Raw genomic sequence first — 24,793 nt, 5'->3', positions numbered from 1 at the left:
ACACTCAAACTCTTGGCTTTCTGCCCACTGTAAAGATAAAAGTGGGTCGGGCATGGCGCTGGCTACGTTAAAAGGTAACGTACAGGAATGTCCAGACATTTGCATGGTGTTGACTACATAGTCGAGGTGGTTTTGCCCATAACAAAAATGGCGTTGAAACAATGTTAACCGGGTACAGTCACGTGGTAAAAGACCTGGCAGTGGGACAGTATGGCTTCAAATGACAAACGGATGTTATTATTATTCACTTCCGGGTGAGACTAATCGGGCGCCATCTTGTCTTGTTCGCGAAGAAGTAGAAGCATCGAAAGGGTTGGAGAGGTATTATAGGAACGGTGGCGACACGGTGTTCCGGAATCAGAGTGGGTAAGTGGTGGAGAACGATTAGGCGTGGGGACTTTCCGGGTCATTAGAATCTTCTTGGTTTCTGTGGCGAAGGTAGCATAACTTAAACACGTAGGCTGCGTACGCTGCTTGGCGCGACCGCTGGAACCTCATCTTCCTTAAAGCGGTGGCGTCCGCCTGACTTGGTGAATCATGGCGCTGCTCCCGGTTTAAAGGAAATGTTCGTATTAAGGAGAGTGCTCGCGACCTCTCCCTCTAACTGTGAGAGTTCCCTCTAGGAAGAGAAGGGAGTGATTGTTGGGCTCCCGACCGGCCGTTAAGCACTGCGCGTGCGCAGTGGGAACCCCCCCCCCCCCCCCGCTTATGGGGAGGGGGTGCAGGGGAGCAGAGGAGGAAGGGGCCCGGACCTGGACCTTCTCTGCTGTGCACCTCCGATTCCGCAGGCGCAGCGAAGGGCAACTGTGTCCTTTTAACTAACTACAGTTAGGTTCCTTAGTTTGTATTAATGTGTTTTTAAAGTCATAGACACTATGTGTTAAGTAAGCTTCGGGAAAGAAGGAGGTAGCTTCCAACGTTTCAGTTTTATTATCCTGTGATGGATATTATTGTCATCTGAACATCATGGGTACTCGACACATTTTGGTTGTTGGTGGTTAATTCATAGAACAAAATAAACTTGGAATTTCTGGTTTGAGTGCAGCAAGGCAAACGCAACAAAAACCAGAACCTTGAAGGTGTTTTGTAAGGTGTTACGTGGCTGTAGGTAAGGTAACAGTAAATCAGTTCTTTTAAGATGGTGTTGATTGAGACTGTATGTTAAAATTTTGTTGTTGTTGTTAATAGACTTTGCTTTTTTAGGACAGTTTTGATTTACAGAAAAATTGAGCAGATAGTACAGCTTTACCATATGAACTACCCCCCAACCCCCCTCAGAGAGTTTTTCCTATTGTTAACATATATTAGTGTGGTACATGTACATTTGTCACATTGAATGGACCAATATTGACACATTATTGTTATTTAAAGTCCATAGTTTATTCACATTTCCTAAGTTTAAACCTAATGTCCTTTTTCTAGCCCAAGATCCTATTTAGAACACCCTATAACATTTAATTGTCATGTGTCCGTAGTCGTCTTTGGTTGTGACAGTTTTTCAGGCTTGTTTTCTATGACTGTTACAGGCTGAAAATTCTTACAGTGAAGACCTAACTTCAGTGCCTCAGAATATGACTGTATTTGGAGACAGGGTCTTTAAAGAAGTAAAATGGGGTCGTTAGGGTAGGCCCTGTGTGCTATAATGGTGTCCTTATAAAAAGAGCAGTACACAGAGGGAAGACCACATAAAGACAAAGGTAGGAGACAGCCATCTACAAGCCAAGAAGAGAGGCCCCAGAGTGAAACCCACCCTGATGACAGTTTGATCTTGGACTTCTAGCCTCCAGAACCATAAGGAAATAAATTTCTGTCGTATGAGCTACCCAGTCTGTGGTACTTTGTTATGGCAGCCCTAGCAAAGTAATACAGTGACCTTGACAGTTTTGAGGGGTACTGGCTAGGGATATTGTAGGGTGACCTGCTATTGGAATTTGTCTGATGTTTTTCTCATGATAAGACTGGTATTAGGGGTTTTGAGGAAGAAGGTCACAGAGGTAAAATGCCTTTTTCATCACATTCTATCAAGGCTACATACTATGAACATGACTTATCATGTTGATATTGTCCTTGATCACCTGCTTGAGGTAGTGTTTGTCTAATTTCTCCACTGTAAAGTTACTCTCCTCTGTCCACTCCCTCCTTTCCATATTGTACTCTTTGGGAAGGAAGTACCTTTGCACAAAGGACACTTAAGGAGTGGAGAGTTAAGCTCTCCCTCCTTTAGGGTGGAGTATCTACATAATTTATTTGGAATCCCTCCGCATGGAAGATTTGTCTCTTCCCTCCAATTTATTTATGTCAGTAAGGATTCAATAGATATTTATGTCATAATTTGTGTTATAATCCAGTAATACTTTATTTTATTGCCCAGATTGTTCCAGTTTTGGACATTGGTAGCTCCTTCAGTTGTCTACTGTGCACCTTTGACATGCCCCCATCTTCCTCCTCCCCCCTTTTTTCCCCTCCCCCTTTTCCCGAGCATCTTCTTACTTCCTGGCACTACAAGATGCTCCAGGCTCATTTTGTATATTTCTTGCCCTAGTTCTAAGAATCAGCTATTTCTCTAATGATCCCTGATTCCTTTACTTTGTTAGAGAATGGTATTAGAACCAAGACGTGTGCTTTTTGCCACTGAGGGGTTGTTTCCTTTAGGCTTTTTACATTTCTTTTTTTTTCTTCCAAATTTATTTTTCAATTATCACTTTTTTTTCGGTATCTATAACCAAACTATTCAATTCTCCAATATTTTTTGACTACCTTTCTTGAGCTGCAGACTACAAAGTATTTCAATATATACTAAAATGCATGTCACATCAAATATCAAAAAAGGTTACTACATTTCAAATAATTACAAGATTAACTTTGTTAGTGCCATTTCCACCTAATCTGAATTGATCCAAATGATTTCTTTTTGACTTTGAGATCCATTACCTGGAGTGTAAGACTGAAATGGCAGGGGAGAAGAGGATTGTTGCGTTTTGTGGTTTCTAAACTTTGTGTTTGATGTGAGAAACATTTCATTATATGCACCAAAGGATGGGTGTGTTACTGTATTTCTTTGATTTTGAAATTGATGCTTAAGGGCTTTAAAACAAGCACTACAGTTTCATTCTCATTTATCTGTCACACAGTCTAAGGGATGACTTTTGCAAATATTAATGTTTGTCATTTAAGCAAGTAATTTTAAGAACCTCAAAGCAATGAATGTTCTAATATAGAGTCATGTAAGAAATAAGATAAATGACAGTCATTTCTGGCTGTGTTAGTTTCTTAGGGATGCTGTACCAAATTACCACAGACTGGCCTTAAAACAACAGAAATTTGTTCTTTCACAGTTCTCCAGGCTACAGATATGACTGAAATAAAGATTTTGGTAGGCTCATGCATGTGTGCTCCACAGCCCTCTCTCTTTCTCTCTCCCTCCCTCCCTCCCTCTCTCTCTCTCTCTCTCTCTCTCTCTCTCTCTCTCTCCCCCTCTCCCTCTCCCTCTCCTTTTCTTTTCTTTTCTTTTCTCTTCTTCTCTCTTCTGTCTCTCCTCTAGGGGAGGATCCTTCCTTGCCTCCTTCTAGTTTCTGTTGGTTCCCAGCAATCTTTGGCTTTCCTTGGCTGTAGACACTTTATTCCAGTCTCTGCTTCTGTAGTCATGTGGCATTCTCCCTGTCTTGTGTCTTCTCCTAAAAGCACTAATCATTACTGGATCAGGACCTGCTTTAATCCAGTATGACCTCAACTTAACTGGACTACGTTTGCCAAGACCCTATTTCCAAATAAGGTCATGTTCACAGTTAATGGGAGTGGAGGTAGGACTTCAACATATCTTCTAGGGGGACACAAGTCAATCCATAACACTGGTCAAATTCATAAACTAGATTTTTATAGCTCTGTGCGATAATGTGCATAATCTGCAGCAAATCCTGGTTGTTGATCTTTCTGTTCTTCCCAAATCCCAGTTGTTTCCAAGGAAATAGCAATTAATTTAATCCTGTAAAGGGAAAGTCTTGTAGCCTGGCTCATCAATAATCACATTTCTCTAAACTTGAGAAATGGAGCTTAAGAATCTTTAAAATTAAAGCTAAAGGAAGAATGAATAAATTGGAATTGATTTTTGATGTTATAAAGTCAGAGTAGCAGTACTAGAGTTTCATCTTCATTGTTGAATATTAATATATTTACTTGATAATAAATTTCAGTGAATGAGTAAAATGTTTTACCACTTAATATGGGCAAAGCACTTTGGAGAATTCAAATAACTATTAAGACATTTCCACTGCCCTCAAGAAGATTCTCGTTTGAGCCAAGACAAAACACGTGAAGATTTTCATGACCAGCTTCCTGATTCTTCGTATCTTTAAAAATCTGTAGTAGATTTATTTTAAAAAATACACACTCATGGTTAAATAATTCAAAGAATATAGAAAGATAGTGAATAAAAAATTAACGTTAACTCATCTCTGTTTTCCCTCTCCAGAGCTTACCAATTTTAAGAGGTTTTTGGTAATGTAGGAATTTTCTATACTAAATTGTGTTCTTCTTTAAAAAAAAAGGAACTTCAAGTGGCATCATTATTCATCCTGTATCACATGATTTTTTTCACTATACAATTCATAATACAGTTCGTACATCAGTGTATGACAGCATATAAAAGTCTACTTTATTCATTTTAATGGCTGAATAGGAGTCCACTGTATGGTTCACTCTTATCTCACCTACTGCCCTTTGAGTGTCACTGAAAGCAGATGTTCACTGTTACAGACATGCTGCAGGTTTTTGAGTTACATGGTGTGTATGCTCATCCATGGTTTTAAGTCCTTGAAGTGGAGTTGCTGGGTCAGAGGGATGATTATTTACAATTTTGATAAAATACTTTAATGCTAACTTGTCTTCCAAAAAGACTGAACATTTGGTGTTTTACCTACACCCTTGTTCAACACACCCTCTGTAGCCAAATAAAGTTTCTCAATTGCAGATTTAATTGAAGCATTTTATTAAATAGCTTCTAACTTCTTACTTCCTTGACTTTTACTGTTACCTTCTTTGCTGTGTTTTATTCTGCTCTGTTTCTCACAGTTTTACATCCTTTCCATATTTTTCTCAGCCTAAGTGTATCAATCATTGTATTTGAATAATAGCTTCTATAAAAACTTTAGGGGGAAAAGAGCTTTGGAAAGCATAGTAAAACTAGAAGCGGTTGGTTTTAACAAACAAAAATGGCTACAAATAATACAGATCACTCTTGAAAATATGGAAGTAAAAGCTCTTTGTGCGTAGGAAAACATGGAAGTTTTTGTTTTGTTTTAATAAAAGCTGCAACCTATGATGTTGTGAGAAGTAGGGACATTCCAAAGATAAAATGAAATCTGGATAAGTCTTAGATTGCTTTAAGAGAAGAAAATGGAATTGAGTAGAAGTGGATTGGCTTGATCACCTGTCCCCACCCCCAGTTGTAAACTTGAGTGCTATCAAAAACAATACTGAGAAAATCTTAGTGGTGATATTGACCACTACTTATTGAAGCTTTCTGTGCCAAGTTTTTATATGTTTCCCATTTAATCCTCACAGTAACCCTATGAGGTAGACATTTATTACATTCACCACTTTACAGATGAGAAAACCAAGGATTAGAGAGTAGTTAATTTGCGCATATTCACACAGCTATTGAGTGGTATAGGCAGGCATCATGAACCAGGGCTTGTGTTCTTAAGTCTAGGTGACAGGTGGTAATCAGAAAGCTTAAAAGGGGAATTGAAAATGTTGGCCATGATAACCATTAAACAGGAGTAAGTAAAAGAAACTTAGTTTAGAGTGATTTCTAGAAAAGTAAATCTATGTATTGGAAATGATGATAGGGAGTCAATATACATCATTTTCATCATTAAAGTGGTTTTATTGTGTGCACATCTATTTACAACTCCAGTGCGCACTGTGTAGCGCTAGTTATAATGCCTACATTGTATGAGTTTACAACCTGCGACAGAAAAATCTATGCAGTGAACTCTGATGTGCCATTAGAGCTTTGGAAAACATAGCAAGCTCTGCTTACACCAGCTTTTTTGGTTCTCCTGTATATAGGTCAACAGCTTTCTTATCATTAACCTTTAAAAGTAAACAGGGAAAGAAGAACCTGTAGACCATTCGTTTCTTCATTTGTTGCTTAGTGACTGCTGGTCACTTGCTTTAGGGCAGCAAGAAGCTGTCTGGTACCTTTGGAAGATAAAAAGATGAATACATTTGTCTTTCTATCAGCTTTAAAAAGGTATTAATCTGGGTATTAATCTGAGGACTTCCCTGGTGGTCCAGTGGCTAAGACTTTGCCTTCCAGTGCAGGGGGGTGCAGGTTTGATCCCTGTTGGGGAGGTAAGATCCCACATGCCTCATGGCCAAAAAACCAAAACATAAAAACAACAGAAGCAATAATGTAACAAATTCAATAAAGACTTTAAAAATGGTCCACATCAAAAAAAATCTAAAAAAAAAAAAATTAATGGGAAGAAGATGAAACCGTTTGAGGGACAAGTTGTTCTCACCTTGCTGATGTAATTTTTAAACTTAGAATTCCATAGAAAAATCTGAATTTATTACCTTATTTGTACCATTTAAGTTCATATCAGATGGATGAAATCTTTTAAAATGTTTGTTGTTCCTTTTTTTCTCAGCATATATGACAATTCCTAAATTGCTTGACATTATTTTGTATTGTTAATGAATTGTTCAAGTAAATAAAAAAGATATTTTTGAAAGAAAAATGTTTTTAAAGCTTTGCCTTCTCATTTGTGATGTACCTGTTTCCCTTAACTTTATAATGGTAAATCTTTTCTCATTATAAAATTAATGGAAGAGAAAGTTCAAATTAATTTGGAGATGATCACACTTCCGTGTTGCATCTCTAGAATTTATTTTTATTAGTTCAAATAGCTCTTCATAATTTAAGTGCAAACATACACTTTTTTTTTTTTTCAGGGCATAAGTAATCTTGCTGCTATGCTTCCAAGCTGTAGTTCTGAATCAACCTAAATTTTAAACAGAAGGTGAACCTCTGAGGTCAGTCAAAATAGCAGTTGGTATTTCTTCTGGGTGTTCCTCTTTATTTATTTAGTTACTTTTTAATTAAAGTTAATTAAAGTTTTCAAGAGTGCTAATGAGTTATTGGTCTTTAAAGGGCTTTAAAGGTATAGTAAGTATTTTTAGCTTGGAATTGATACCCAGTACAGTTGTTGGCCTCAGGTGTGGTACTATTTAGTGCCTATTTTGCCGTATTCTAATAATCCCATTATAATAGAATATATTAATACAACTAGAAGATAAGTGCACTTGACTCATAAGTAAACAAGGTATAACAAAGGAATGCATCTTTCCTAATGTACAGTGTTCTTCAGTTGAGAGGTCAGGATCTGCCATTGACAGAACTATGTAACATTCTGAGAATGCTGCAAAGACTGTGGTTGCAAGCTCTAAGAGCCTGGATTGTAGTAGCCAATTGTATTAAAGTTGGTGTCTGTTACTTCCTTAATATCTGGCTTTCCCACTTTTTGTGACCCTGCAATAAATACTAAGGCGTAGTTTTGTATTATTTTTAGAATAGAGGAAAGGGTCAGTCTGACAGGATTCATTTAGTAAACATTTATTTAATGCCTGCTACGTGCTAAGTCCTGGGGTACAAAAATGAAGAAGCATACTCTGCTTACTATGTGTGTCATTGGTACTTGAATAGGGTTGTATATCAGTGTTGGATGAAGTACAGAGATAAAATGACTGTAAGCATTTAAAACTTTTTATTATGGACGTTTTCAAACTAGTTTACAGATAAGTAAACTAGTGTGATGAACCCCCCTGCCCCCATACTCATCACCTAGATTTAATAGGTATTAATGTATGTTTTTCCCCTCTACTTTTCCATGTTAATTATATGTTAAGAAACCTGGTCTTGGGTAGTTCCCTGGTGGCCTAGTGGTTAGGATTCTGGGCTTTCACTGCCGTGACCGGGTTCAGTCCCTGGTCGGAGAACTGAGGTCCCACAAGCTGTGCGATGCGGCCCCCCACCAAAAAAAAAAGGAAAGAAAAGATACCTGGTTTTGTGGACTGTCTCACCTTCTAGATTTGTCTGATTGTTTCTTTTGATACTATTTGGCCAGTACCTTTTTCCCCTAATAATTCCTTTACACTGAAAGTGAGAGCTGAAAGCTCAGTTGGATTCAGGTAAACATTTTTGGTGAAAATATTCATAGTGCTTCTGGGGATGTAATTTTGTATCTCGTGAGGAGACACTTAATAATCTGTAGGGATGATATTTCGGCAACCTTTGAATTTTTGATTTCCCATCAGCTTTTCTTCAAAGACTGCCTGAATCAGCTGTTTTTATTAGGTTTGACAATATGGCAATGTTCTAAGTCTTTTCTACCTTATGCATTCATTAACTATAATTTATAAGGAAGAGTTTTCCTTCATTAGCTAGAGCTATCTGGTTACCCTCTTCAGTGAGCCTTGGTTTGAGGGAGGCTAAATCACTTTTTTTTTATAATCTTCAAAATAATTACATTTCCAGAGAGTTATATTGGGAAAAATTATATTTTCCCCCTTTTGAGCTAAATTGAATAGAGCTGTGCTTGCCCCCAAACTCTTGACATCAGCATTAACATGAAATTTTATACTCTTGCTTGCCAACTAAAAAATTCCAATTGTCTTTGGCAACCTTTTGAGCAGAATTTTAGAGCTCTGATCACATAAATGTATCATCATATAATAATTTCTGATGTGTGAGCTTTAACATTAAAGAACACTCATTCTCATTTTTAAGCTATGTTTATTTTGTTGAAGACAGAAAATCAGATACACTTTAAAAGTCAGGATGTGGGATCAAGGAGGACAGCCTTGGCAGCAATGGCCCTTGAATCAACAACAATGGATGCAGTCATTCCAGCACCAGCAGGATCCAAGTAAGGAAACAAATTGAATTTGGGGAACGGGGGAGGGGGTTGTCTAGAGATGAGTGGGACATAGGCACTGGAATTAAGGGAGGTAGAGTTGGGATTGGTTTATTGGATCATTTTATGGTCAGATTTTAATTTTTTCTTGTAAATAATCTTACCTAGCATACATATTAGGGAATGGATTTCCCTTTGGAAGATTTCCTCAAAGAGTAGAAAGCTTTATGTAGATTTTAATACTTTTAAAACTGATTTAGTTCTTGTTTTCTAAAGAAAGAGGAAAGTCTTAAATGTGTTGCTTAATCATACTTTTGTTAATTCGGAATCTTAAAATTCCATGTAGATCATAGTCAACTGATGGTATGCTGTATCATTTTTAAATTTCTCTTTAATATGGAATATTTCAAGCATATACAGATGTAGAAACGAGTATAGGGAGCCCCCATTTATTACTTAGCTCCTGCAGTGGTTAATTCGTAGCCAATTTTAACCTGATATGACCCCTTCCACTGTCCTGCCTTTACTGGGTTAATCTTATCCTATTTCTTTTTTTTAATAGCTACATAGCATTCTGTTATAGGACTGTACTGTAATAAATCCACTTTTAGATGATAGATTGTCTGTGACTTTTTGCTTTTTGAAGTCATTCCCATAATTTTGTATATGTACCATTATTACTTGTCCAATTATTTTCTTAGGAAAAAAAAATCTAAGAGCTAGGTTTGATAGATCACAGTTGTACATTTAAAAGTTTTAGATGTACATTGTCAAGTTTAACTTCATTTTCATCAAAAGGTATGAGAATATATTTATTTAATCTTTGCTAAACTGAGATGTAAAAAACTGTATCTTAATCTACTTTGTTTACTTTATTAATAGAATTAGATCTTAAAATGGTAACTAGATATTTGATGAAAGGAGGAACTTTAAGATAGCAGAAACAATGAATTTTGAATAAAGAATGGCTAAGAAGTTGTTAAGGAGATATATTTTGACTAGAGAAGGGAGTTAAAGATGCTAAAGAAGGGTGACTGAGAAGGAACAAGAATAGCTATCTATATTCACGTGAGGTATCTAGGATCCAGAGTAGACCTGGATGGGACCTGTTAGAGAAAGAGTGAGGTTAATCATTTGTTTTTATAGTGGTTTAAAAAAGGAATAAGAGTTTAAAAAAATTCAGTAAACTTAAGGTGCAGGGAATAAATTTTCTTATGAGTTAATATTAGAAATTGGTTAAGTGTTTTTGTGGATGTCTTAAGTAATTTTCTGAATGTCTTAAGTAATTTTTATTATTTTATAGCCTGAGTATGGGTTAGTTTTATGTATTATTTTCAAGTATAACATTGTGTAATATTTAAAATCTCTAGTAAGGAATAACTGAGAAGCTTGTTTTACATAGAGGCACTGTTTTTTTAGCTCCTACATTCTGAATGCCAAATTCTGCTATGTTAAATTATGTTAGGCCAGATTGACTGGGCTGCATTGGCTCAAGCTTGGATTGCCCAAAGAGAAGCTTCAGGACAGCAAAGCATGGTAGAACAACCACCAGGAATGATGCCAAATGGACAAGATATGTCTACAATGGAGTCTGGTCCAAACAATCATGGGAATTTCCAAGGGGATTCGAACTTTAACAGAATGTGGCAACCAGGTTTGTTGTTTATGTTTTCCAAATTTTAGGACTATTTTTAAAATAAAATGAGGATTAAAATTAAATTGTTTAATTTGCTTAGTTTTATGACTTCTTGAAATTAATGCTTCTTAAAGACTAGGCAGTTTCAATTATATTTGACCTTGAAATTTTGTGGTTAAAATTATTCTATACTCATCTGCTAGCATTGTGGCACTCAGTTTGATTCTTTTCTTGGTTCTTCATTCCTAGGCTGACAGGGGCTGGGAACACTGGAAACCTCACTTGGCATCTAGGGAAGAGAGCATTCTATGTCTCTCTGTTGCAACCTCTGGCCTTTTCAGCAGCAGCACTGGCAGAGCAAAACATGTCTAGTCTCTAATTAAAGAAAAATTGTGTCACTATGTGACAAATTAGTCTGTCAAATATACTCTGCCCCCACCATCCACCCATCTCTCTCTTCCCTTTTTTTCAGATAGTGAAGATCTTCCATAAGTTTTTATGTTTATTTTTTTTGTTTGTTTGCTTTTTTACTTCGCAGTATGACTAGGTTCCTTGATGCTAGTTCAGTTTTCTATGACTTGTGTTATTAATTATTTAACAGTCACTTCACGTTTTTATAGGTGAATCTTATTTTGATTATGCTAATGGTGAAGTCATAGCTCCTTTTCTTTATTAGTACTTACTATTGTTTCTCAATGTAAGAATGGAAAACTCAGGAAGTAATCCTCTAATATCACTTTTAAAAGAATAACGAATATTCTAATCTTTAATACTGAGAAGTAGTTCATTTCTAGTTTTCTGGAGTCTGTGCCAAATTTTCCCACATTTGAAAATGTTTTGGTTCCTAAGTTCATCAGTGATTCACCCTGGCATTCCCACTTCCCCAACCCACTTCCCCAACTTTACTCTGCTGGTGTTCTTTGTGTCCCAGGCAAGTGATTTACCTCTGTGTGCCTCAATTTCCCTTCCTGAAATTGGCAAAAATAGTACCTGATTTCTCCCTACCTCACAGGGATGTTGTGAGGATAAATGTGTTCATGGAAGAAAGGAATTATATAAAAATCTCAAGGTATTATTTTTATGGTATTGTTACTGAACAGAAATAGAAAAATTCAACAGAAGATTGCTTTGGATTTTGTTATGTTCATTAAAAATAATTTTGGGCATTTGGTTTCCATTTGTTTAGGATATGAATTAGAGTGGAAGTTAGCTCATTCGAATTATTTATTAGATTAATTCATTGCTTATTTTTAAGGTATGCAAAAGAAATTGGACCAAGAAGTCATAAATTTTTTAATCTTTCTTTACTGAAAAATGTAGCTTTCTTGAGATCTTAAAGATGTGTGCTGATTTTGTTATAACCCCTGTTGAATGTTTTTATGCCTAAATCCTGAATAGAATGGGGAATGCATCAGCAGCCCCCACACCCCCCTCCAGAGCAGCCATGGATGCCACCAACACCAGGCCCAATGGACATTGTTCCTCCTTCCGAAGACAGCAACAGTCAGGACAGTGGGGAATTTGCCCCTGACAACAGGCATATATTTAACCAGAACAATCACAACTTTGGTGGACCACCCGATAATTTTGCAGTGGGGCCAGTGAACCAGTTTGACTATCAGGTGAAAGATATTTTGTTGCTTTAATATTGTAGATGTGCACGTAATCCATTCTTTGGAGGTGTCTCATCAAGAGTACCTAAGATATGTGTTTCACTTTTCAGTCTTGTACAGATAAGCACATATTATGTCTCAAAAAAAGTTATCAGTTTTTGAGTATTAAAATCATTAGATTTTTATTTTCTGGTTTTTGATTTGCTTAGGAAAATGGTATAAAGGATTGTTAGGGAAAAATTTGGATAAAATGCAAAATGTGTAAGTGCAATAGCTATATGATGTTTTGTTTTCTAATTTCAAGATGGTACCTTTAAACATTAAATAAAGTTTAGAAAATGCACGGTAGTTGAATACATTATTTATCAAAAATTATGGTTAAGACATGAATAAAATACATGAAGAACATAGATCATCTTCCTAAATGCAGTTCCTTCTGCTATGTAGAGTTAAGACATTTTCTAGTGTTGTCGTTTTTTTTCCATTCTGACATGACATGTTAATGGAATTGTACATAATTTTCTTTGTAGCATCTAATTCATTCCTAGGGACATAGAACTCTATGGGGAATAGTGTCATTAAGAGGGGCTATATTTTCTCTAATCACTCTGCCAGGGTCCACCCTTAAATTATAGTGCTAGGTGTCATTTTGAAATAATTGATTGCAATCGTTACCTTTAAACTGAGCTATCATTTAAAATTTTGGGAAAAACCCATGTTATTTCACTAATTGTATGGATAATGGGCATAATCGTAAACAGTATTCACCTTGAGACAGTAATCCTCTTAATCATTCAGATACTTTTTGTATATGAATATTTGGTATACAGATAGGACAGTTTCTCTTTGTTTTGAAAAAATGTAGTAGTGGGGAGCTTCTACTTAGACAACATTTGCTTGGTAGGTCCCCATGCTAACAAGACAAAGAGCTCTGCTGGCATCTGGCTTAGAAAAGCATCTGAAAATGGCAAAATTACAAAAAAAAAATATAATGTTATGATTCAGTAGCTTTTATCTTAGCTTAAAATAGATATTTCTTGCAAGATGATAGAAATAAGTTCATAACTAGGAAGTTGGAATTGATTTAAAACTTTTTTTCCCTGTGGTTTTCTAGTTACAGAAAAACTGGCATTTATTTGATTTCTTGGTAGTGGAAGGATATAAATGGATTCAGAATGAAAAAGCTCATTTATATATCCTTTTTTATACTTCTTGAATATAGTGTATTATCAGCTGGATTTTATATGGCTCTTTGCATTTACGTAGGCAGAAAATCTTTATCTTTCTTAGGAAAAGTAAGCCTAGGTTCTTGGGGCTACAGAAATATCGGTGGATATTAGAACCATGGAATTCTTGGATTTGCTGCACACATGGATTTCTACTGTCCCAGTTCATAACACACGTGTGTCCCAGAGAGTATGTTGTATTAATGTGAAGAAAAATAAACTGCAATACTCTTTCAGCATGGGGCTGCTTTTGGTCCACCGCAAGGTGGATTTCATCCTCCTTATTGGCAACCAGGACCTCCAGGACCTCCAGCACCTCCCCAGAATCGAAGAGAAAGACCATCATCATTCAGGGATCGGCAGCGCTCACCTATTGCACTTCCTGTGAAGCAGGAGCCGCCACAAATTGGTAGCTATTTAAGTTTAGTGAACCACAATTGGCATGATTTTTTGATCATGTAAAAAGGATGTTTTATTTTCTTAAATTGTTCTAATACTCTGATATGTTAGGAAATGATACTTTAAAATCCTATCTTTTTATAGTCATAAACCTTAAAATTACAAAAAAGATGCATGCTATCTAAAATCTTTAATGTTTTGAATATGTTTCTTTAAAATGAATCTTTACCTTAAACTCCAGGTTTTGTGATGAAATTTAAATTTATTGTGACCATAGCATGTTGATATTTCTTCAATGTTGATAGCTACATTATGCCAGTATATGATCAGTTCCCCCTTTAAAATCTCCTGTTCTCTCTCTATGGACTCTTTGCACTCTCAGTTCATCTGATAATACTGCTGTCAGATTAATTTCTTTATTTCACTTTCCATAGTGTTTGGCAGAAAATTTTAATTTTTAAATAACATAATAGAACTAGTTTATTGCAACTGACAAGTTACATATTTATGTTCCTTTTTATCTGGACATCCAAATCTAGCACTTAAGTCTTTCTCTTTTTTTTTTAATCACAAAGTAGACATTTTAGGAAGATTCTAACTTCTGTTTTAACTTAAGGAATAATATTAGTTCAGATGAATTCTTACTGTGAAGGCTTGTGGTTTTGTTTAATTCTGTTCTGTTTTCACATTTTAGGAAGCAGCATAGTATAACAGTTGGCTGTGAATTAGCCCACATCACTACTTATTGTCTTTGTAACCTTGAGCACATCACTTAATCTCTTTGAGCCTCGGTTTCCTCACTTAAAAAGAGATGGAGTAATAGTAGTGCTCTTTTAGGGCTTTTGGGGATTAAGAGAGATGATGGACTTCCCTAGTGCCTTGGCACATTATAAGCATTAAGGCAATGTTCACTCTTGCTATTAAAATTGATGATTTTAAAGAAAATCATTATGTTTAGTGGATTTTTTTTTTTTTTGGCGGTACGCGGGCCTCTCACTGTTGTGGCCTCTCCCGTTGCGGAGCACAGGCTCCGGACGCGCAGGCTCGGCGGCCATGGCTCACGGGCCCAGCCGCTCCGCGGCATGTGGGATCTTCCCGGACCGGGGCACGAACCCGTGTCCCCTGCATCGGCAGGCGGACTCTCAACCACTGCGCCACCAGGGAAGCCCTAGTGGATTGTTTGTATTACCACTGCCTTGCTGGAGAATGATAGTATTTGTCACTAGCACTCAAGTGGCACCAGAATTATTTTTTTTTAAGTTACAAAGATTGTAGAAATTTAAGAATAAGAAACTCATGCATTTACAATTTTTACTTAGCTGACTTATGAATATTTTGTCCCACGTGAAACAGATGCAGTAAAACGCAGGACTCTTCCAGCTTGGATTCGAGAAGGTCTTGAAAAAATGGAACGTGAAAAGCAGAAGAAGTTGGAGAAAGAAAGAATGGAACAACAACGTTCACAGTTGTCCAAAAAAGAAAAGAAGGCTGCAGAAGATGCTGAAGGAGGAGATGGCCCTCGTTTACCTCAGAGAAGTAAATTTGTAAGTAGACACTCCTGACATAAAACTCCTTGTGACATCTGTGTGAAAAGTTAGTTGACTTTTTCTGTCTTATTTGACTTGGTATGATAATCTCTAGGTCCATCCATGTTACTGTAAATGGCATCGTTTCTTTTTTATGGCTGAGTAATATTCCAATGTGTGTATATGGAATATTACACATGCACACCACGTCGTCTTTATTCATTCATCTGTCAGTGGCCATTTAGGGTACTTCCATGTCTTGGCTACTGTAAATAGTGCTACTGTGATCATGAGGGTGCATATATCTTCCTGAATTAGATTTCATCTTTTCTGGATATATGCCCAGGAGTGGGATTGCTGGATCATATGGGAACTCTATTTTTAGTTTTTTAAGGAACTTGCATACTGTTTTCCATAGTGGCTGCACCAATTTACATTTACAAATATCATATGATATCATTTATATGTGGAATCTAAAAAAAAAGATACAAATGAACTTATTTATACAACAGAATAGACTCACAGACATAGAAAAACTTATGGTTACCAAAGGGGAAAGGTGGGGGGAGGGATAATTTGGGAATTTGGGATTAACAGATACACACTACTATAAAATAAACAGCAAGGACCTACTGTAAAGCACAGGGAACTTTGTTCAGTATCTTGTAATAACCTATAATGGAGAAGAATCTGAAAAAAATATATGTATACTGAATCACTTGCTGTACTCCTGAAACATTGTAAATCAACGATACTTTAATTTTAAAAAAGTATTGAAATAAATAGATATTAATTTAGCTTATACAAAAGTATTAATGTCCTTGAGATTACTTTCAGTAAGTATATTGGAGATTGTTTTTATGTATGTATTGTTGAGGGTAGTAAGGAGAAAGGGGACAGCAAATTTATAAAACATTTCATTCCAGAGAGAAATTATTCATTGGGGTGCTAGATAATAGGCTTTACCTTGACAAACAAGTCTGTGTTCTTTTGTTGTAGTACAGCTAACTCCCTAGTGATGGACTATAAAACAAAACTATACTTACACCAACGGATGTAATAGCTTTCATAGTTTTTGACATAGGCACTGAAAGTAACATAAAGTTTTAACTCTTTAATAAATCTCCATCAGTGGGCTTCCCTGGTGGCACAGTGGTTAAGAATCCGCCTGCCAATGCAGGGAACACGGGTTCGAGCCCTGGTCCGGGAAGGTCCCACATGCCGCGGAGCCACTAAGCCCGTGAGCCACAACTACCGAGCCTGCGTTCTAGAGCCCGCGAGCCACAACTACTGAGCCCACGAGCCACAACTACTGAAGCCCGCGCACCTAGAGCCCATGCTCTGCAACAAGAGAAGCCACCGCAATGAGAAGCCCACCTACTGCAGCGAAGAGTAGCCGCTGCTTGCTGCAACTAGAGAAAGCCCGCGTGCAACAGTGAAGACCCAGTGCAGTCAAAATAAATAAATATTAAAAACTAAAGAACTCCATCAGTTAGATGGCATTGAGTGGCTTAGAAATTTTTTTGTTTAGCAGCAGTATGCTCCTAGATGGTATGACAGCCACAGCACTGGCCAGTAATGCAATTCAGGAAATGGTTCTTCCTCCCAAGGCCATTTTCTGCTTCAGCAATAAGTCTCAAAGACAGCAGATTAACTAGACTTAAGCAGATTGGCTTTGCTTAAATTCCATGAATGCCATAAATTACTTTTATTTTTTAACAAAAGAACCGTGCCAAAGATGTGATTTTATTCTGGGTGTTATATCGGTAAGAAACAACAGGCTGCCACTATTAAAGTTTACCTTTAACAAAGAAAAAAAAATTTTTTTCAAAAGACATGAAATAGTGGATTTTCAGGTTTGATGTTTTTTTTTAAGTGTCAAAAAAACTGTTTGGAGATTATCCTCCCTCTTCTCCCTGGTGCTTTTGGACTTGTGTCACATGTATCTTCCCCTGGTTCAAATAGTCTTTCCATAGTTGTATTTAGGTGATCACCTTGTCTTTTACTTAGTAGGATTGTTAGAGTGACTATGGAATACTTCTTTGCCTAAAGAAGTCCCCTTTTTAAGGTATGCTCTCTGGATACTGAAAACCTAAAACCATTCAGAGAGACAAACTGCTGGTATTTCCTCTATCTGAAGTAGACCTCATTTCTTGCTTATCTGTCTGTTACGTAGCTAAAAAAAGCAAATTTCACTAGCTAGCTGATATCTGGAAACTGACTTTAGATTTTTAAGTCACATGATTTTAGGTAAATAGCTTACATTTACAGCTGTAAAAGTTACACTGAGGGCTTCCCTGGTGGTGCAATGGTTGAGAGTCCGCCTGCCGATGCATGGGACATGGGTTCGTGCTCCCGTCCGGGAAGATCCCACATGCTGCGGAGCGGCTAGGCCCGTGAGCCATGGCCGCTGAGCCTGCGCGTCCGGAGCCTGTGCTCCGCAACGGGAGAGGCCACAACAGTGAGAGGCCCGCGTACCGCAAAAAAAAAAAAAAAAAAAAAGTTACACTGAATAATATGACTGTGGTGCATTTATCCAAAATTCTACACGCCACTCATGTCAGGACCATCATATATAATGGATATTAATTAAATCAGTCTCTGGGCCTGATGTGCTTCTAGTTATTTATAAAATAAGGTAAAACTTAGAAAAAAAATTGAAAAATAATTGAAATTGATTCTCATAAGTCATCTTGTAGTCTTAATATTTCCTCTCAGGTAACATTTTAAATTATCAAATGAAATCTATAGCACAAAAATGTAATTTAGAGAAATTTCATTTTTATATATGTTTCATAGACTTTAATTTGGGTTTTAAAATAGAATATATAAGATAATTATTTTATATTATAAGCATGAATTTGGGCTACCCGAAAGTGCTATTACTTTTTTTAGGATAGTGATGAGGAAGATGAAGACACTGAAAATGTGGAGGCCGCAAGCAGTGGAAAAGTCACCAGAAGTCCATCTCCAGTTCCTCAAGAAGATCAAAGTGAACCAGAAATGACCGAAGAAGAGAAAGAGTATCAAATGGTAGAATGTTAAATTTCTTACCTTTACCATGTACAGGCTTAAAAAAATTTTTTTTAATTGAGGTGTAATTGACATGCTACGTTATATTATAGGGTTTATCTTGTTTATAATTTTTAAAATTATTGGTTGGCTATCAAACTTGAGAGAGAACTTGTGAAACAGTTATAAAATGTATATTTGCTGGGTGATAATGTCTGCAAAATCCAAGTAACAATGCAAAATCACAGCTTATAAAGCAGTTATTTAAGCACATTTTTAATTAAACAGTGTTTTACTACATGAGACCCAAGAGAACATTTATTATTTATTATTTTTCTAAAATGTGTGTTTTGAATACTGAAAAAGATTAAAAGGCTGCGTAGAAGTATAAATTTAGGAAGCACTGGATTGAACACAGTTAAACATATTTCTTCATTGCAAGATTTCTCAAAGACTTCAGTGCCTATAATGTGTATTGTCAGTTTCTGAGTTTGGGAATATAATGTGCTGCGTTTCTCATATTGAAAGACCAGTGATATTTGAAATGTCTTTAGATGAAGCTGATTCAGTATACTCTTATTTTAGTAGATGAGTAATCTGAATCCCAGAGAGGCCCACATTTGAAACAGCTGTTGGTAGCCAAACCAGTGCTAGAATCCAGCTCTTATTTCAAGTCTATTGTACGCTGTGCTATAGTAATCAAGAAAAAAAGGACTTCATCTCACAGAATGGAATGACTGCCTTTTTGTTATTTTCCTTGTTTTTTTCCCCTCAGATTTTACTTTGAGCTGAGGGTTAATGTAAGTTCCTAAGTGACATAAGAAACTAGTATTGTGCTGCTTACTAATAATATTATTAAATGAAGGGATATTCCTCTCAAAACACTTGTGGAAACTTTTATTAATAGGGACTTGAAAAAAATACTTTGTCTCTAGAATTAGAATTCAGTTTCTCTACTATACAGATAAATTCATATATATATTTTTTAATCCACATGATTTTAAAATTTTTAAAGTTTTGATAATACAGTAATTTTCAAGATACTCTTTTCCTTGGAATAGCTGGTCTGATCTCTTCTCTAAAAATGTTTTATAAAATGGCTTTGCCTTTTAATTTTTTTGAAAATGTCAAACTATCAGTAGCTAGAATAAATTAGAAAAAAAATATAAAATATCCTTCCTTAGATGTTGCTGACAAAAATGCTTCTGACTGAAATTCTACTGGATGTCACAGATGAAGAAATTTATTATGTAGCCAAAGATGCACACCGGAAAGCAACGAAAGGTATATTGTGGGTGTTCTTGGTTCTCTTTTTCTGGGGGTCTTTTGGTTTTGGTGGCTACTTTGGACTTTTTTTGTTGTCCTTGTTGAATTACTAGCAGATTTTGAATATTCTCTTGCATGTTTTAACTCTTTGGGAAAGGTTAGATTTGTAGACACCATATTAAAAACTATACAGATACTTTTGTTTTATCCAACCTACCTGAGCACAGATTAGCAGTTTTGCTGTTGTTCTATAAAATGTATTGTGGAAAATTCTTGATGTTCAATTTCACCTGATTTTTTTTTATATATATAGATACCATGGTATTGGTATATGATTTCTAATACAACTAGTTTGCCTAATGAATTATGAACCTTCAGAATTTTCACAGTTTACCACTTACAATTTTTACAGAAGCAGCTAATGTCCCCCCCTCCCATATTTTTAGTAACACTTAAAAAGTATATTGAAAGAAAAATTTGAATTATGGGCCATACCTAAAAAAAAAAAAAATACCAGTGTACTGGTCAACATTTTTCCTCATTATCAACCAATTACAGCTCACATCAGAATTATAATTTCAAGGCCAGACATGCTACTGGTTTAAAATGAATGTTATGTTTTTAATGTTTCTTCTCTCCCCAAAAAGCAGCAATAGTAGTAGATTTAACAATACCATAGACTCTCATGACTATGAAATCGTGGCTATTTGTGTTAACATGTTGTTCCTGTTGTTGATGTGATACAAAGCTCCTGCAAAACAGCTGGCACAGTCCAGTGCACTGGCTTCCCTCACTGGACTCGGTAAGTATTCTCCTTATTTGTGAGAGGGCCTTAAAGGGAAAAATGACACTTACCTGTCTCTCTACGTGTTCTGTTTTGAAACTGTACTAGTCCTACACAGTTTATAAAATTTAGGTTTTAGGGTTATAGCCTCTAAAAGGTTTTTTTTCTTTTTTTTTTTTTTACCAAAGCATTCACAATGGGATTATTATAAATGTGGTGGCTAATTCATAGTTTATTAGTACAAGTTATAATAGTTCATAATTTAGCCATGATAGCATTTAAGCTCACTTTCAGAATTATTACATACATGCCGTAGGGAAAAACCTATCCGCTATTGCTCTTAAGGACCTTTATTTAGATTGTGTTGCAGCAAGTCAAGTTTTTACATAGAGGAAAGGGTTTATCTTACAGCATGATAGTAGTGATGTGTTCGTAATTTGCAATTTGCATGATATATTATCAAGTATATAAGAGCTTGAATTTGCCTTTTCCACATCATCATTTCAAATTAATATTTGTGAGGGTCAACAGAAATGGGTAAAACCAAATGCCCATGTGATTTTGTTATGATTACTATTTAGATCACTTCAGGGTGGGGAGCAGTTTTAGCACCAAAGCATTTCTGCATCAGTGAGAATTACAGTATTCCAACTTTGTTAGGAAAAAAATATTTAGCATCCCTTGGATTTCTAAGCTTTGAATAAAGAAAGAGTTAATTTTAGAAATATTTTCAGGATCATCATAAATTTGAGTAAGGTAGTTTGAATTGATTATGCTTTAGTAAGGCTTTGTTACTGCCCTATTAAATGGCTTTGTTGGTTAGCATGGACAGTAAGACAATAATTTTCAAGATTCCCTTATGGTGAGAAATATATGAAATATTCTTGAAAGAATAAGAAACTAAGTATCAGTTTTCTTGAGGATTCTGTGTTCTCCTTAAGCATTGTAATTTATACTCCTCCCCACCCCGAATAAGCATATTCTTCCAAGAAAAAGCAATGAAAAAAGAAATGAGCTTTCTTCTCGGACCTTAAAAAGTTTTTAGTGCCTAGAATAATTTTTACATATGATAGACTGGGCTTTATGCACACAGGTGGACTGGGTGGTTATGGATCAGGAGACAGTGAAGATGAGAGGAGCGACCGAGGTTCTGAGTCATCTGACACTGATGATGAGGAATTACGGCACCGAATCCGGCAAAAACAGGAAGCTTTTTGGAGAAAAGAAAAAGAACAGCAGCTGTTACATGATAAACAGATGGAAGGTATATCTTTTAGACTCAATGTTTGTACAGTTCTGTTCGTATTTCTTTTTTTAAATTTTATTTATTATTTTTTTTTGCGGTACGCGGGCCTCTCACTGTTGTGGCCTGTCCCGTTGCGGAGCACAGGCTCCGGATGCGCAGGCTCAGCGGCCATGGCTCACGGGCCCAGCCGCTCCGCGGCATGTGGGATCTTCCCGGACCAGGGCACGAACCCGTGTCCCCTGCATCGGCAGGCGGACTCTCAACCACTGTGCCACCAGGGAAGCCCCATATTTCTTTTTATTTTATAACCATCTTAGAAATACCAATGATAGAATCAAGGCTAGATTATAAATAATATGTGATGTAACTGAAACTAAGGTGTTTTGGTCATTTGCAGTTTTTATCAAAGTCAGAATTGATTGTAAAAAGTTATAGTTTATAAAAGTTTTTTTGTTTTGTTTTGGGAGACATTAGTTCCATTGGCTGTAAGTTAAGCTATTTAGTGTATTTTTATTTCTTATTAAAGTTCTTAACAGGACTACCCTGGTGGTCCAGTGGTTGAGACTTCATCTTCCAATGCAGGGGGTGCAGGTTTGATTCCTGGTCAGGGAGCTAAGATCCCACATGCCTCAAGACCAAAAACCCAAAACATAAAAACGAAGCAATGTTGTAACAAATTCAATAAAGACTTTAAAAATGGTCCACATCAAAAAATCTTTAAGAAAAAAAAAGTTCTTAAAATGAAAAAACTTTTGAAAGGGGAAATATATTGTAAACTATTGAAAAGTAATTAGTGCTAGCATATTTAAGGATAATAGAGGACTTTTTAGAAGGTTTTTTATGTAAAATGCTGTACATGTATACAGTTCTTAGTTTATATAATGATACTAGGAATAATGAAAGAATATTTATTTAGAATTTCTTTTTTGAAAAATCTTATTTGGACAATTTGAGAAGTAATTATTAAGAGTTAACAGCCAAAAATTTCCTATAAATTACTTACTTACCTTCAAGTTGCCTTACTGTACAAAAGGGAAATCTTTTCTTACTTGCTTTACTGTACCTCTACAATTTGGTACTCTATTGCTGTACTGTCCAGGAAGGCAGCTAACTGCATGTAGCTATTGAGCATTTCAAATGAAGCCAGCCCAAATTGAGATGTGCTGTAGGTATAAAATACACACTGTATTTCAAAGACTTTACATTAAAAAAAAAAAAAAGCAGATTATCTCAATATTCTTTTTAACTGATCACATGTTGAAATGATAATATTTTTTATATGTTGGGTTAATAAAATATGAAAATCAGTTTCACCTGTTTCTTTTTACTTTTTAAATGTAGCTGTTAAAAATCCCTGAATTGCTTATGCATTCTATTTCTGTTGAACAGTGCTGCTGTATTTTTGTAGTCTGATAGCTTGAAATTTGGTAGCATGGGAGTTTTTTCATTGCACGTTTGCCTTTCTTACTGTTTTTGTCTTTTTCTGTTTCAGAAGAAAAGCAACAAACAGAAAGGGTTACAAAAGAGATGAATGAATTTATCCATAAAGAGCAAAATAGTTTATCACTACTAGAAGCAAGAGAAGCAGATGGTGATGTGGTTAATGAAAAGAAAAGGACTCCAAATGAAACTACATCAGTTTTAGAACCAAAAAAAGAGCATAAAGAAAAAGAGAAACAAGGAAGGAGTAGATCAGGAAGTTCCAGTAGTGGTAGTTCCAGTAGCAATAGCAGAAGTAGTAGTACTAGTAGTACTGTCTCTAGCTCTTCGTACAGTTCTAGCTCAGGTAGTAGTCGCACTTCTTCCCGATCTTCTTCTCCTAAAAGAAAAAAGAGACATAGTAGGAGTAGATCGCCAACAATTAAAGCTAGGCGTAGTAGGAGTAGAAGTTACTCTCGCAGAATTAAAATAGAGAGCAATAGGGCTAGAGTAAAGATTAGAGATAGGAGGAGGTCTAATAGAACTAGCATTGAAAGAGAAAGACGAAGAAATCGAAGTCCTTCCCGAGAGAGACGTAGAAGTAGAAGTCGCTCAAGGGATAGGCGAACCAATCGGTCCAGTCGCAGTAGGAGTCGAGATAGGCGTAAAATTGATGATCAACGTGGAAATCTTAGTGGGAGCAGTCATAAGCATAAAGGTGAGGCTAAAGAACAAGAGAGGAAAAAAGAGAGGAGTCGAAGTATAGATAAAGATAGGAAAAAGAAAGACAAAGAAAGGGAGCGTGAACAGGATAAAAGAAAAGAGAAACAAAAAAGGGAAGAAAAAGATTTTAAGTTCAGTAGTCAGGATGATAGGTTAAAAAGGAAACGAGAAAGTGAAAGAACATTCTCTAGGAGTGGTTCTATATCTGTTAAAATCATAAGACATGATTCTAGACAGGATAGTAAGAAAAGTACTACCAAAGACAGTAAAAAACATTCAGGCTCTGATTCTAGTGGAAGGAGCAGTTCTGAATCTCCAGGAAGTAGCAAAGAAAAGAAGGCTAAGAAGCCTAAACATAGTCGATCGCGATCCATGGAGAAATCTCAAAGGTCTGGTAAGAAGGCAAGCCGCAAACACAAGTCTAAGTCCCGATCAAGGTAGTATACTTTTTAAAGTATTTTGTCTGATTTTTAAAAAAAAAAATTTGACTGAATTTATGCAAAGTTGAAAGTGTCCTTTCTCTCTCTCTCTTTAATAAACTCAGTTTGGTACTTGATAAATGATCATAGTCTTAAGTAATTTTAGAAATCCTATATAATATTATTTATTTGAAAATTGCAGATTCTTTAGTATAAAATACATTTTTATTTTTAAATTTTATCTTTTCCCTTTCTTTTTTTCAGATCTACAACCCCTCCCCGTCGTAAACGCTGAGGAATGATGTGGCAAGAATGCCATGATGTTTAAAAAATTCCATGAGTTTTAAGGGCTTGTCTCATTATAGAGGCACATTGTGGCTGTGTAGGTGAAACCAGAATTTTTTTTTTTTTTTAATCTGTAAATAGGTGTACTTTTTCCAAATGCTGCTCCAAGTTACTTAATAGGATTTCTTTGTATTACATTTTTTCAAAAAATAGTGCATAATAAGACTATAAACATGCCATTCTCTTTCAGCTGTAATGTTCTTAAAATTATTCTTGAATGTACTGTGATGTCAATAAAGCTCTTTAGTTCATTTTTGTTAA

General features: G+C 36.0%; 1 protein-coding gene across 8 annotated transcripts; it reads left to right on the top strand.

Annotated features, from left to right (window-relative positions):
* Positions 1-229: 229 nt before the first annotated feature.
* PNISR (PNN interacting serine and arginine rich protein) lies at positions 230-24,793 on the top strand. Of its 8 annotated transcripts, none has more exons than XM_019929462.2 (13): positions 259-366; positions 6,958-7,038; positions 8,816-8,930; positions 10,384-10,572; positions 11,953-12,176; positions 13,631-13,802; positions 15,146-15,336; positions 18,214-18,351; positions 19,515-19,614; positions 20,345-20,398; positions 21,474-21,644; positions 23,119-24,205; positions 24,452-24,793. In XM_019929462.2, exons 3-13 carry the CDS (start codon positions 8,843-8,845, stop codon positions 24,480-24,482), a joined length of 2,445 nt encoding a protein of 814 aa, XP_019785021.1. In that variant the 5' UTR covers positions 259-366; positions 6,958-7,038; positions 8,816-8,842; the 3' UTR covers positions 24,483-24,793. The 8 variants fall into 8 exon arrangements, with proteins under 8 accessions (XP_019785023.1, XP_019785024.1, XP_019785025.1 ...); XM_019929461.2 differs by having other exon boundaries at positions 8,812-8,930; XM_019929463.2 differs by having other exon boundaries at positions 8,792-8,930.

Source organism: Tursiops truncatus, chromosome 12 (genome assembly GCF_011762595.2).
Source record: "Tursiops truncatus isolate mTurTru1 chromosome 12, mTurTru1.mat.Y, whole genome shotgun sequence".
Classification (NCBI taxonomy): Eukaryota; Metazoa; Chordata; class Mammalia; order Artiodactyla; family Delphinidae; genus Tursiops; species Tursiops truncatus.
The sequence above is the reverse complement of the archived record's forward strand: the minus strand, read 5'-3'. Positions and strand labels throughout refer to the sequence as shown.

Coding starts and splice junctions, on each gene's coding strand:
- PNISR (XM_019929464.3), top strand. CDS start 8,843: ATGTGGGATCAAGGAGGACAGCCTTGGCAGCAATGGCCCTTGAATCAA. Junction 10,573..11,952: donor TAACAGAATGTGGCAACCAG/GTTTGTTGTTTA, acceptor AATCCTGAATAG/AATGGGGAATGCATCAGCAG. Junction 13,803..15,145: donor GCAGGAGCCGCCACAAATTG/GTAGCTATTTAA, acceptor CACGTGAAACAG/ATGCAGTAAAACGCAGGACT.